Raw genomic sequence first — 15071 nt, 5'->3', positions numbered from 1 at the left:
GCAACAGAATAAATACATAATAGACATAAGGTGCTGCAATTATGTGGCTAAAATCTGGTTTTAATGTGTTCGGTAATCACCACTGGTTTCTTTTATTAAAAATATTTAAAACTAGTGTTCATAAGAAGTACGATCGGTCTCGGGAGGACATAAATATGTATTCCAACGGGTGAATAGAAGAACTATTGAAAAAGTAGCCCCGTCAGTGCTTGCGCGCTACTCTTGGTGGTAGTGGTAATATTTCTTCGCGAGTGTGATGTCCGTGCTTCTGAAACTGCTTTTGCCCGCCAGATGGAAGCAGGCATAAGCCTCGCTCTAAACGGGCTTTGTATGCGATCATAAAGGTCTTGTAACGTACGATATTGATTTCAGGCGTTCCTTTTTTTCTGACGTCCTTGTTTGAAGCTGGCTAAGATTTTGACAGTGGGTGCAAATCGCGATGACAAGTTGGCGGAATATATTTGAATATTGAATAGAAAATAGGTCTCGAAGCTAACACGCTGTACGGAGATAACGCATACAGCTCGCTGAAAGCAAACCAGGTCCTAAGTTCAATCTGAAATTCTGTTTCATGCACGCCCCCGCAATAAACAAAGACCTTTGAGCTTAGTGCTTTTTCTTTTTCGTTGATACAATACGTTATAGGTCGCCGTCAGTCAAAATGATTGATGGCATGTTAGGCCGTTGCTTCTGTCCATGTTTGCGGCCCATCATTTTTGACTTTGTCGTAGTAAGCAAACTGCTCACGTTCGTTTTGTTAAGATAGCATGGTTGTCAGCATTCTAATGTAGGTAGGATTTAAAATCCTTTTTGCGCAGGAATCGCTCTGTATGACAAAGCATGCTTCCTTGATCGACGTGAACATGAAATAGATCCACTTCATTCAGCAATAGAGCTCGTTGTTCATTGTGATGGTAAATCAGAGACTGCTTGCTGCAGTACTATGAGAAGACTTGTTTATTTACGTAAACATACCTACCCCCCGCCCCCCCCCCCCCCCCCCCCACCCATTCCCACGCTTGAAATAATATATGAAATGCTAGAAAATACTACAATTGCATAAAAAAATATAAATATCATTTTATTGTTCAGGAACAAATTGTTAGGGGAAAAGCACAGCAAGAACGTCACAATAGCGGCACAAGAAATTCATTGCACCTTGGATGCTGAGGGCTTCACTAGCTCTACAGCCATTGTAGCTTTCGCCTTTTTGAGGCAGTATTTGTCGAGCAAAGCACTGCTAACATTCTGGTAACGAAAAGTCATCACGATCGGGTAAAATTCGGCGTCATTTCCGACGTAGTGGCTTCGGTGTGTCGCGACCGGAAACGGAGCGCGCCTTAGATGGCTAATCACATCAGTGATCGCTTTGTCGATAATTTCTTTCCCGATTGCAGCAGTCTTTTTGCGGACGCAAGCGTAGCTCCTGGCTATATTTGAGTCCGGGAACATTCTCCGAAAATTTTCTCCAGCGTCATCAGCAGCCGTGAACGGCACGTTGTGTCCAACCATGAACGCAGCAAAAAGCCATTCAGTTCGAGTAGTACCGAGAACGACTGATCGGCTGCGGAACACTACAAGCTTCTCGTCCGCTAGTCTCACAGAGTCTTTGTGTTGTTGTTTTTTCGTCCCCAGATGCAATCGAATTTCTTGGCAAGCAGAATGAAAAATGTTGACACCGCTGCAGCACGAACTCTACAATGCGCACGTTTGGCCTTTGTGTGCCTTCTTGGTGAATGGAAAGTCGGCCGAATAGCTGGAAATTGAGTCACCCGTGTCCCGTGCATAGCGAGCAAGTTAAAAATCAGCTGGCTGGTCAAAACTATTCCGGAGTCCCCCAGAACGGCGTGCCTCATAATCAAATCGTGGGTTTGGCACGTAAAATCCCGGAGTTCATTCTCATTACAAAGATGCAAAATTCACGTTCATGTGCCTAGTATAAATATTAACAGAATATAGAGGAACATGCCAACACTAATCATAGAAGGGTACACAGCAGAAATATACATTTCCGTCGTTCAGTGTATACCAACCTTCCAACCTATTGAAAGAAAGAGTAATGGAGTTGTTCCCTTACCAACAAAGCTCTATATTTGTTATTGAGTCTGCATGGTGCGCAAGCATAATTAACCTGCCCTTAAGTTTTGTTTATAGTTAAATACTTTGGTATAAAAATATTTGTTTTCAGTCCGTGGTTTAGATTTCTGTGGAAGTAAATGTCGGAAACAATAGCTCGGAATGGGCGACTGGTCCCTACGAGCGTGGAGCTTCTTTTTATGTACAGTCTGTTTCAGCGAGCATTTTCAAATTTTTTTTTTTAAAATTGCCTCTGGCACATAGACAATTCTAGCCCATCAGGTGGTCTACTCGAGAAAGCGGACATGCACAAAAACATTGAAATGTATAATCGACTGATTAACAAACATTCACTAATAAAGTGTTTCACTGTTCACTGTTATGACACATATTGCAATTTACAAAATATAATTGTCAACGAGAAAACTGTTTACGTTGAACAATATGTTGGGACCATGGCCTCGCATATTGCAGCTACAAAAGGCCACAAAAGCGCTTCTGTGTTATTTGAAAGCTACCGGATTGAGTCACCATCTGGGATCTGGACTGATTGACCGATCGATATCCCCAGTGGACTTTCTCTTCTTCTTTTAATCTTTCCCGCCCTTTTTTCCTTCCCCCAGTGTAGGGTAGCAAACTGGGCTCAGTCCTGGTTAGCCTCCTTGCCTTTCATTTATCATTTTCTCTCTCTCTCTCACAAAGTATAGCGGTTGAGACTAAAAGGGATATTTATTTGAAAAGAAACGTGCGGATGTGGTGCAGCTAAATAAAAAAGATTACCCTGTATGGTGTCGAAGCTAACATTGGCCAAGCTGTTCAACGAAAAAAGAAAACGATTAAAAAGAACATGATGCGAGACACAACTTCAAGATTTATGGTGTTCAGTTTTCAGACTTCTGATGACCGAACAGTGTGGGTCGTATAATTGTACCTTGCACCATGTTTTCTTTTTAAATCTTTGTTCTCGGTGAGGAATTTGTCTAACATTAGCTGGGCACATGGTACCGCTCCAATACATTTAGATAATATATCTGATTCGAACGCAACATGTCGAATGCCGTGAAAAGGGGTGCAGTTGCTATATCTATCAAGCGAAATTTAGAGTTTATGAATAGGCGGAAATTTTTTTATAACGTTACAATTCGAGCGTAATTATGCCTACTCGTTGTTCCTAATGTTCACCAATGGTAAAGCTCCATAGTTCTATATCTTAAATTATCGTATCTGTAACGTAAACAAATGGCTGCTCAGACAATTTTTCTTTCTGGAAGCCATGTGGGCTGTTTGTAATTACTCTGTGCGTTGCAAGAAATATAACCATTTTTTCTAATATTCCATTTTAAATATGTTTGAGAAAATAGGCAGCACGGAAATCGGCCGCTAGTTTGAAAAGGCATTTGGCGCGCACGCGGAAGCAAGAAGCAGCTCTCGCCACTCGTGTCCTTTCACTTCATGCAATAAATGTTTTATCCTCTTCATTCCTTGGCGCGCCCCCTTTAAACAGATAAGCATTATTTTTTAAATTCGAATATACTGCATGTCCTTCACGGCCCATGCAGGAGTGGTACACAAATGTAATGATAAAGAAGTTCATGGTGAAAAGTTAATACACTGAATGCGGTTAATAAAAAAGTCAATGTTATTCCTGCACACAATATCTTTCCAAGCGATTGCTAGCTCATCTGAGAAAATTTCAGTGTGCAAGGTAAAATTAATGATGTAACAATCTATCAGAGATGAGTGGAGCAACATATCACACAGGAACAGGGCTAATGTCAACGGCCCCAGCTGCTGCTTGGTTTTTTAATCTCACGATAAACGTCAGCACCTCTTGTGGATTTGTTGGTCGTAGAAAAATCGAACACAATTTTTATACATTTGCAAATAGAATGCTCCTTTCTTCCTGCAACATTCCTGTGCACTTGGCTGCGTTTATAAAATGAGTGCTCATAGCACTTGCTGTACATGCGCCACGCAATGATTTCTCATAAAAAATTATCGCTTTTGGCGCTCCACGAGGCTGTTTTGTACTTGTTATCTTGTTGATAACAACACATATCTTTCAAGGCTCACTTAGGATGTACGTGAACAGTTGCTCGTAATCTGTTCTTTCTTGCTGTTCTCAGTTTTCCATCGTTACTTCTATATTTCTTGAATACTGCGAGAAGGTCTGGGACACGTGTTCTTACGATGAGTATACTCATTCCCGATAATAGGCGAACATATTCGTCCGTCATAGGTGTGAAGAGCTCCTTCAATTCGGTCACTTGATTAGCCGCATCCAGCCTGCTTCCATAACACTGCACACGCCTCTACCGGGTCGGAGTATACGGTAGTGAGTGCCTGTGTAACGCGCCATTACCATTTCCAGAGTTGCGGTGGTAGTCGCAGCGAGTCTCTATCGGAGTCTCTTGCCACCATGTCATCCTAGAAGGCAGATCACATACTCCATTTACGCGTTGATCAGCAAGAGCAACAGCTGCTTGGTTCGTTCCTGGCGTTGTTTATTGTGATTGCCGGAGCCCAACGCTAAGCAGCGCGGACCTATAGACGCCAGCGCATTCGCGCGCACCAACATGCATTGCCGCAAAGAACCAGTCAGTTCCATCTTACGTTACCGACACTCGCTATACGTTACGAACGCTCCAGCTGTCGTGACTCGCTTTGATGATAAGAGCCGAATGATGTCTGGCTGGGAGGATCCGGCAGGGTGTACCGACAAATGTCTGCCTGCGACACGTTCGTTTGTGTTTGGGTGGGATGCTCCCACTGTGGTGTTCGCGAGCTGCCATTTCTTTTCATCCTTGCATGGCAACATGCAAACGTGCCCTCCTCGGGTGCCGGATTTATTTCGAGCGCCCCTCATGTGGGAAAACGAATCCCGTTTACTTTTGCACTTACTTCGCGGCACAAGGTTCTACAGGCACTAACGGCACCTATCAGTGAATAAATGTTGATTGCGTGAGCGGCTTTATTTGCTCATCGTTATAGTTCTCAGTATCTGTGGAGAACTATCTCAATCGCTTGGAGTTACACTCCAAACGGCGTAGGAGTTACGGATGGGTCAAGGATAATTCAAAGAGGATTCAAGGAGTTACCAGATGGACGAACGTGTTTGCGTAAAGCAAGTAATTGTGTATGTTATGTAGTGGGCCTCTGTGTGACGACAGAAGCACGACTTCAATGGCGACAGTATGACGGAATGATAGCTTTGTTTTGATTCCGGTGAAGAACAACGTGTTCCGTTATACGACATGAGCCAATACCGGAAGTGATGGAATGTCGCGCAATCTCTTTGTTGCGTTATCTGCTGTGAGGAAAGGACTAGGTAGCATAACATATTTATCGTCTTCCCGTGATATAGCAAGAATGAGCGTGAAGCTTTGTCGAGTTCTCCAGAATAGCATCTCCACGCGATTAGGCACAGACTGGGCCTTCGTGTACCCTATCCAGTATTCTCGTGAACAGCCATATTGCTGAGTACGACGCGAGAATAAAATTTTAAAAAAGAATAGAGATACGACAGTCCATGCCAGCTTACATTTTAACGACGAAGACTCATTTTATTCAAATTCAGCATTACGCACTGATACTGATGAAGAATAATCGAGGAAAGCGTGGAGGGGTAATTTTTTTTATAGTTGTAACTATAATATAGTTGTAGCCAACCGACAATGAAGCCAAGCGAAGAATTGGGGACAATAACAAACAATTAAAGAAAACGAGAATTACAGAAAGGACAACGCCTGTCGGTTCCGTTTCCACAGTCTACGAATAACGAGCTCGATGCTCTAACAAATAAGCTGCAGTGGTGGCTATCTTGGCCCGCGAAAACCCGTAATTTAATGTTTACTCTTTTTCTTTTTAATTTGTGCCGCATTTGCGCATGCACACTAAACTTAGGCCTGGCAGCCAGCGGCACTCACAGCCATAGCGGCGCATGCGGAGTGCCATTTAATTTTTATCACGAGTCCTGGGCAGCGTCAAAGAGATCTCGAGCATAGAGGCGTGTTTTGTGAATAGACCCATGGCCGCACCGACCTGTTTCGAGCGAAACGTCTCCGATGTCTAAGGACACGTCGAGGGATGCGATGATGTCGGTGCATGGTTTGCGCACTGCCTTTCCAGCCGCCGTTGGTGGCCAGCAGGTGAAGGAGTCCCAGGCTGCAGGGCACTGAACCGCACTCCACGATCCTGCAGGAAGGAAACGACGGGATTTATCGTAGTGTAGCTAAAAAAAAAAAGACTTGAGGAAAAGAAACCCACGAAAAAAGCGAGTATTTGAACACTTGGTTAAATTGTGCTAAATATTTGCCCGTGTGCTACTCAGATGGCCTCTTCAAGTTTTGTTGCAACCGGCCATGTGCATGCAAGCCATGTTTTATCCACAACAAATGATTGTGTCTGAATCGTTTACTTTTTCCTTGTATAACTGCATGGATCCATAACTAGCCTATGGCTAAGGATCCAGACGTTTTCGCATACCATATTTTTGATAATCTGAATAAAATTTCTGTTCTGTTCTGTTCTAAAAAAAAAAAAGCCTTGAGGCACCCTTTTAATATGGCCGCGATTTGCCATAAAGCTTAGTCTCTACTTCTATAGCGAGCTTTTAGCTCGCTAGAAGTAGAGAGAAAACTGTGCAAGACATGCAAGCACAAGCTCAAGCATACAGAAGTGGTCATATAGGCGCATCTCCCTCAAGAAACACAGCAGCGCTTTCGTGTCTCTGTACATAGCCGACGCAATGTTTCTTGATGTTGTTTTCAGTGGGAAAGGTCATGGGTTTCGGATGCTGAATGTCTTTAGTCCTTCCTAATTAAGCTTAAGCAAACTAAAACCCGATTTTCTCGTCCCTCTTTCACGTTTATGTAGTGGTGGACGTCCGACCAGCCTCAAATGTATTTGGCGCTTTCTACCAAGACACGCTATGTACGCACATTGTTGGTGTTCCTTAGCGAAGAGTGGTTATCTCGGCTTATTGGGCGTGGCTCTGGTACTATGTTGTGCAGACGCCATCAATAAAAATTAGAAATGAATTCGCACTGCTAGCGGCACACTGACAGCCTCTACGTTGCGATTCGAGCCCCACTAAGGTTATAAAAAAGACTAATAAGATCTAAGCGTGCAACATTTGAGAAATGTATGCTGTAAAGTTGCTTCTCAACATCATATTGCTTCAAGGTTCTGCGAACTTCTCGCGCAGTTTTATTGGGATAGTAAATATATGGACACTCCAGGCGCTTTTTTTTGCCGTCGCCGTCAGCGTCGCCGTCGCCGTGAGGTTCCTATAAAGTCCAAGGGCGATAAACGTCGCCGCGCGCAGTATGCTTACGCGCGAGTTGAAGCATGCGAGGGGAGCTACGTTCGCGGCTCAATCTGGCGCGCGCGAGGGAGGGAGGCGGAGAGTCGCGCGAAAGGCCGTGGGGGGATGGCAGGCAGGCAGGCAGGGAGGGAGGGAGGGAGGGAGGGAAGGGGGCAGCTTTGGGTTCCGGCAGCAACTGCGTATTTCGCGACGAGGCGCAAGGATAATTGACGATCGCGGCTCAATATCGTGCGCGAGAGGAGGAAAGTGGGGAGTTAGCGGGGGATGAATGGGGAGGGGGGCTTCTACTCAGCCAGCTACTACGTGCTTTGAGCGGTGATGCGCGGTCGCGCGCGCCGTATCTTGAAAGCGATCTGCAGTTAGCTCATACCTTTGTGCGTGCGGTTCTCTCGCCGCTGTTTCTGTTGAAGCGATAGACAGCACGAAGGTCACTTCACTCGCTGCTGCTGCCGTGCTTGCTCACGGCAGCGTTTCGACAGCGAGTGTCCTCGGTCAACGAGTTTGATTTGTTTATGTTTGCCGATGCGCGTTGACACCATGCTTGTTAATTCAGTTAGTAGGCAAATGTGTCAAAGCTTATACGGCCGATAACACTACTATCATCAATTAGTATAACTGTCAGCTAAATTGCTATCTCAATAAATGCTTTGCCTTTCGGGCGGAACTGCGACTCTTCTATAAGCAACAGTAATAGCGCAGCAAAGTTGGTAACCAACGTTTTCTCCCCAGATCAGACTAGCATGCATTGTAAAGGGGGGTTTATTCGGCTCGTAGAGCAGCAGCGACAAACTCAGCACCAGTAGGTAGGGCGCAGCCAGCGAACGAACTGGGTACGTGCCACGCGATGGCAACGCGGCTTTTCAGCCTGCCGATCTTCTTCGTCACAATATATATATATATTACGGCCGGGCAGCGGCATTTACTCAGTCGTTTTGAAGATAACACGGTTCAAATTGTGTCGCTTCTAGGACAAGATGTTAATTAATGCTGTGCAGGGGCACGCTAAGACACAGACGGTTTGTAAGACAAACATAAAGACCAAAACGGAAATGCACTATCAACTGCAGTTCTTCTATTTTGTGTGTTCTAGAATTACCCATTTAGGTTAACTTTTGTAACTCAGACATTATTTCTTCTATTTAACATTCTTCAGTAGCGTGACCTGCAGTGGCCAGCCCTACTGTGTACCACCTGTACTCTGTGTTCTACTTTATTATGTGACTTCTGTCATCTTGTTCTTTCTTTCCTCTTTTTTTCCCCACCTTCCTATCTTCTATTTTTATGTTTGTTTCTTCTTTCTGAGGAGTAGGCAGGCATAGTGCGCCTTCCGAGAGCAGCTGCCAGCCTGATCCTCACTTTCCTTTTGCTGTCAAATCTATTTTTGCTTTAAAAACAACTAGTAATAATAATTGCTATAACTATATGATCGCAAAGCCGCATGGCGCTCATTGTCCATCTAACAACAGAGTTCGAAAAGCTTGCTTCTTTTTTTGTTACAAGATAACGTATATGGTGTTTTATATTATTTTAATTTATTTTATTTAGTTATTGTATACTGTGAACCTTCCAAAGGTTCAGGCTTAGTGAACACATAAGCTGTACAAAAGAAATGTTCTAAGGAAATCAAAATCAAGTAAGGGAACAATGGCTCAACAGTGGTCCTTCATTGGTGAAGAAAATAATAAAAATAAATAAGAACACTGACGAACTTGGGATATGAGCTTCTCTTGATCTTTATTTATGATTAGTATTGCGTTAAAATTACGTTCAGTTTATTGAGCGTCCCGTTCTTTTCTTTTGTTCGTTTTTTTGCGAAAATGCATACACTGCAATTTTTATGGAAGTCCAAAGTCCTCGCAGTAAGAGCAACTGATAACAACAATGATAAAAAAGGACTCTCAGGCGACTCTTCGTTTTTTATTTCACCGCTCGGAATTTTCATTTCACAACTAGTTTTATCACTGGCAAAGGGGATCTGCAATTAGTGCTCGTAGGCACTGTGAATCCAAAAAGGGGGGGGGGGGGCATAGGTATCTCACCCTCCTTCACCACCACCCCTAAGACCGAGACTCGCTGGCACTTCTGCGCTGGCAAAATCGACCACTAATAAATATTTTCCTCCCAACCCCGCATTCTCTACATGTGTTGATCAAGCCCGGTCTGTCCACCGCTCCCTCCCCTATCACCTCACACTCTCCCTTCCTTCCCGTCCGTCAATCCTCCGCTGCTCTTAAGCACCGCCCCGACCCAAACCACCGCCTTCTTTCCGCCTGGTTTCGTCTCCGCTGCTTCGTAATCCGTGTCATTTCGCTTTAGGCAAGAATGAATGATGACTCTTGACCCAGGCATATGAGCAGACTTTAGCTGATTCCGAAAGGTGTCGAAACATTACCCACTTTGCGTAATACATCTACGTAGCTTACTTCATCTTGTGAAGCAAGTAGTCTCGCGGTGATCTTGCAAGACCTTTAGATCATTTTATTCGGAGATTCATGCGAGCAGCGTTTTTTTTTTTTTTATATAGCCTTGTGGAGAATGATACCTAGCTTCATACGGCTCACCAACACCCATTCTAAATAGGAGACATCGTCTAAACTTAACTGTAACAAACTTACGGCACCACTTCATTTCATTTGAGGTAGAGCTCAAAACAAGATTTCACTAAACTCGAATCTTCCCGGCGGCCTCAGGTGTGATCGGGTGCTCTTTTTTTTTTTTGTACGGATTGAATGCCGAGGAGTGCGAAGTCAGTGAACAGAGCATTCTCTGTTCAACACAAATAAAGAAAAAGGAAATAGAGAACTTACAAACCAGGTACTACTATTACGGACTTTGGCGGCAAAGAAAACCCGCTTTACGCGAGAGCGCCACACCTCAACCCGGCGCGCGTAATTTCGCAACTCCATTGGGAAGTAGCGCACGCCATTTAATGCAGCGCTTTGCAACGAGCCGTCGCTTTTCTGTCCTATCTCTGAAGCTTTTTACTGGCACCGCTGAAGAAACAAATGGCGCAGAGTCGGAGAGAGTTTAAGGCAACTCACTTTCCGCTTGACTCGGCAGAACGTGCGAGCCGCTCCTTTTGTTGGAGCCGCTGGCTGCGCAGTGGTACGCCTTGCGCGTTCCAGAAGCGCGCAACCTCAGGCATTGCCTTCCTGAATGTGTGCAGTACTGTGGAAGCTGGACGAGGTTTGAAAGGTGAGGTGGGAATGAGAGGGCGCGCACTTTACACAGTTTACGTTATGCACATTCGCAGCCTTCTCGAACATGAAAAGCCTCGCACTTGTGTTACTGCACGAATTATGCCAGGTAGTTGCGTCGTATTATTTGAAAATTCATCCCATGGTGATTTTGTTTCTTATTCTGTTATTTCATAGTGTTACAAAAGAATGACTCAAGTTCATCTGGTTCACGAATATTCACTGAAAAAGCACACACCGGTGTCTGCATTTGACTGTAACAGAAACTTGCGACACGACTTCACTCGAGACCGAGCTTACAGCACAGACAGCGGCCCGCTTCCTTAAAAAAAGCCGGTCTTAAGCATTGTATTAAAGGAATGCTGGAATTAAACACAAACGATATAATAACAACAACAACAACGACAACACGACGACGATGACACAAATAGCCACCACAGCAAGGAAAACAAGAGCAGAATTAGCATACTTGAATGATTCCTCCAGCTGTGAAATTATTCACTTCGTAAGTTATTTCGTTGCACACATTTCCTCGTTTGTTATGTGACGGTGCTTTCTTCCTTTTCACTTTTTTTTTTCAACAAGGGAGTAGTAGGACGATATTGCAAACTGCAAGGAAAGCCAGCCTTGCGAAGGCATGGCATTCAGTGAACCGCCAGAGTGCCTCCCTTGAGCGTTCGTGGGGATAACTCTGTGAATTTGTGATATGTCTGCATCTCGTGACACTGAACTTCAAAGCGCGGGGCGTGTCTGAAAAATTCGCAGTTTCGCCCGAAAGGCGAAGCACCGATTGCGATAGCAGATTAGTAGATAGCTGTACGAAGTAAGGACAGTAGATTTATCGGCCCTAGAAACTTTTAAACATTCGCCTACTAACTAAATTAACAATGATAAAATATGTAAGCGTGACTCAACGATAATAATAATATTTGAGGTTTTACGTGCCAAAAGCACTTTCTGATTATGAGGCACGCCGTAGTGGAGGACTCCGGAAATTTTGACCACCTGGGGTTCCTTAACGTGCACCTAAATCTAAGCACACGGGTGTTTTCGCATTTCGCCCCCATCGAAATGCAGCCGCCGTGGCCGGGATTCGATCCCGCGACCTCGTGCTCAGCAGCCCAACACCATAGCCACTGAGCAACCACGGCGGGTATGACTCAACGAGGGGGCAGAAAGAAACAGACACACAGAGACAGCGCTGTCTTTTTGTGTCTGCTTCTTTCTACGCCCTTCTTCAGTGGCGCTTAAACATTCTATCATGGATTCAAGCCAACTAGCCCGCGAACGTGTTTTAGCTAAATTAACCAGCACGGTGTCACGCACGCACAGGTAAACATGTAAACATCTCGCTCAATGAGCGCGAAAACTCCGTCAGAATTCTGGAGTGAGATATCGCGGCAGCAGCAAGCGAATTTACTTTCATGCATCTCTCGCTTCAGCGTGAACGAAACGTCTAAAGCACAGCGCATACGAAGCTACCGGCTCTACGCGCGCTCTGCAGATATCGCAGATCGCTTGGCGATGAGGCCCGCGTGGGCGCGCACTGTGGCCACATCGCGGATCGCTTTTTTAAGACATACGAGCGGCGGAAAGGCGTCAGTAAGGCGTCGGCCAAGGGCATCTACTAAGGCGTCCGCGATTCGCGTGGTCAACGCCGCAGTAGACGCCGCGATCATCTCCACTCTGTACGGAGCGTCAGGCGAGGAGGACATCGAGGCACTCTAGCAGCCGCCGGAGAAGAACGCCTCTTCTCCATCGCCTGACCCCCCCCCACCCCACCCCCCGACTCGCGCGCGACAGTCGAGGGCGCGAATCCAGACCGCGTTCTTCGCTCGCGCACGCGAGATCGAACCGTGTTCGCCAGCTCACCCTCACACGCTTTCACTCATACGAAACCTCACGGCGACCCCGAAGGCAGAAACGCGCCTGGAGTGCTCTTATAACTGCTATCGCTATAAAAATATTGATTTCACGAGTTACTTTTCTGGACAGGACCTATATATCAGGTACTGCCATTGCTTCCGAAACTATTAGGCACGCTGCCCCTTTCACATTATGGGCAATTTCGCTCGATGTGTAGGAACGCCAGCATCCTAAGCTCTCTAAGGCGAATTCATAGTGAGGTCATCCCATGACCGCGTAGAGCTTACAGCCACTCCACGAATCGGCGCATCTCTACTACAAGCATAGTTTGGCTTCAGCATGTGAAATTGTCGCCGCCGTTGCCATCGGGTGCAAGGGCCTGGAGATGTCCTTGGAACCTAGCGCTTCAAATGGCATCGCCAATAGACAGAAACATAATTGTCACTAAAGTGAGCTAAGTGGCAACACGCCTGCCATCTTTCACAAACCTGCATCGTTTACCAATAACGCTACATTTAGAAATTCCATAAAGCACGTGCACTCGCTCTATGTGGAGTAACTTATCAGAGTGCACCTTAGAGCGCGTGTACGCACTCTCGGAGATCCAGCCACTCCCCCCCCCCCCCCCCTTCCCATCTACCAGCGAAGCAAAAGGGCATGAGGGGAAGGGTGTATCGGGCTCGTTTTGCGTTACCAGTACTTGCCACGTCTTTCCTCTTTTTTTCTTTGGAATTTTATAAGCCACGTTAACGAGCAAACAGCTACCCACTCTTCTTTTCACCGACTTAGCATGTGATCATCTGTCGACCGCAAGTGTAAAGAGGCGGCTGTGCCCGCATGTTAAATTGCGCCGGCTGGCAAGCACGCAAGCCCGCGTAATGTCTGCGGGTGAGCGAGCTCACCCTGCAACAGTCAGGCCGACCATCACCACCATAACCACTGCGAGCGCCGCGTCGTTCAGCGCTTCCACTCTCGAGGTCAGAGCGCGGCTAGCCGACGACGTTGCGTGCTTCGAATGCACAGTGGTCATTGTCGCAATGCGACGACTGCCCGCCCGCACGAGCTCGCTCTAGAGCGAGGCCATTATGACGTTTAGTGCGGCCGCCGTTCGGCCTGAAACGCTGTAATGATGGGCTTTTTCGACATATCTAAATAGGTCCTGTCGTTGTTCAACACCCCCCGACCCTTTCCCTTCTTTCGCAACTCCGCATATATCGTGAGAGCGGTCGGCTGAAAGCTGCTGACGGAGCACGATCGTTTGCCACCCTGCGGGATCGTTTAGGGATTGCCGTACAAGTTACAGCTCACGCTCGGTTAGCGTCGTCTCTCTCGCGCTGATGTGCGGTCGATATGCTCGCTGGCCTAGTTTAAGCCTCTCCACCTTTCCTGCAGATGACAACCGCCAAACGGGAGCCATCTCGCATCCGCGCTGTATGACGTTATGTTGCGTAAGCGATGAGTGTGTCCGTGTGTGCGTATGTGTGTGTGTGCGCGTGTGGAGAAGCCTTTCGATTAATTGCAGCCGAGAGCGCCGGGTGGTAATTATTTCTGCATACTAATCTCTTCATTGTTTGACTCGACGCGAGAGTGAAACGTGCCAAGACGTAGATGGCCATTTAATCAAACCCTGCACCCACAGGTATAGTCATTCGATTGTCAGATTAGTCCATCAAGTGGGGCGCAATTCCGTGATAACACTTGACTGCATTTGCTGTTATCCACAAGAATGTGGCGCAGCTAGCTTATGGCTTTGCTTGCCGTTACGTAAATACGTATACCACGCTACAGCACTTTCCACTGAGCAAGTTGGAGCATTCAAGACTACCAGAAAATGACTCTCACAAGGCCATGTGTAAGCGTCCAGGCTAGCATGGACGCCTTCGAAAGGGCTTTCTTTCCACACGGTTCTGAGCATTCGTGCACTTAGTGTATACTTTGAGTACGAACTCAGAAGACAAAGTGCTCCAGCTTTCCCGCTGTGGAGTGCAGTTACGAACATTTCAAGTAGCCTATTGTCAAATAACTGAAACCTTAAAGAAGAAATGGCTCAGCTGCAAAAGTCCAAGATTTTCGTGCTTGAAACTTATATATTATTTAAAATTCCGTGAAATTCTCCTCAGCAATAAGGCTGTCTAGTACTTTCATGTCGCGAAAATATATCGTTAGGTTTCTCATTACGTTTTTACGGGTGGTGACCAAACTGAATCGAGCAGCTTCTCTGGTGAGACGCTTCTGCATGACATCCTAGAATTGGGCGGACTGTTGTCGCTAACAGATTTGTGAAGGGCTGCAATGCTTATGGCTCCTTGGGCTTGGCTTACCAAATTTTGCCTTTTAACTTTCCTCCTATCCTGTGTGAATTTGAGAACAATGAGAACTTGTGAAGTTGAAAACAAGAGAATGTAGCACATTTAAATTTGTAGAGATAGAATTCTTAAAGGGGGCAGCGCGCCTGGCTAGCAGTCCCTCATTAGCGTTAATGCCCGGACAGCGGCTTCACTGCCGCGCTTATCGTGGTGCAACAGTGCCAAGCCAAGTGGTAGTTTGGGTTATTCAACCAACCATGCAATCCAGAACGCTGCATGAGCTTTTTGAAACGGAGGGCA

The 15071-nt window shown here is 46.0% G+C and overlaps 1 protein-coding gene and 1 long non-coding RNA gene across 2 annotated transcripts in view; one reads left to right on the top strand and one right to left on the bottom strand.

The window, feature by feature from the left end:
• The window catches only part of LOC139057228 (corticotropin-releasing factor receptor 2-like), a 290004-nt gene that overhangs the window by 102535 nt on the left and 172398 nt on the right, over nucleotides 1–15071 (bottom strand). The window contains exon 2 of the mRNA XM_070535083.1: nucleotides 6118–6270. Coding sequence (XP_070391184.1) covers nucleotides 6118–6270 — 153 coding nt within the window. The remainder of the gene's footprint in view (nucleotides 1–6117; nucleotides 6271–15071) is intronic.
• The window catches only part of LOC139057230 (uncharacterized), a 348067-nt gene that overhangs the window by 164024 nt on the left and 168972 nt on the right, over nucleotides 1–15071 (top strand). The gene's annotated exons all lie outside the window — the stretch shown is intronic.

The sequence above is a fragment of the Dermacentor albipictus genome, chromosome 3 (assembly GCF_038994185.2).
Source record: "Dermacentor albipictus isolate Rhodes 1998 colony chromosome 3, USDA_Dalb.pri_finalv2, whole genome shotgun sequence".
Classification (NCBI taxonomy): Eukaryota; Metazoa; Arthropoda; class Arachnida; order Ixodida; family Ixodidae; genus Dermacentor; species Dermacentor albipictus.
This window is presented reverse-complemented; position numbering and strand designations above follow the sequence as displayed.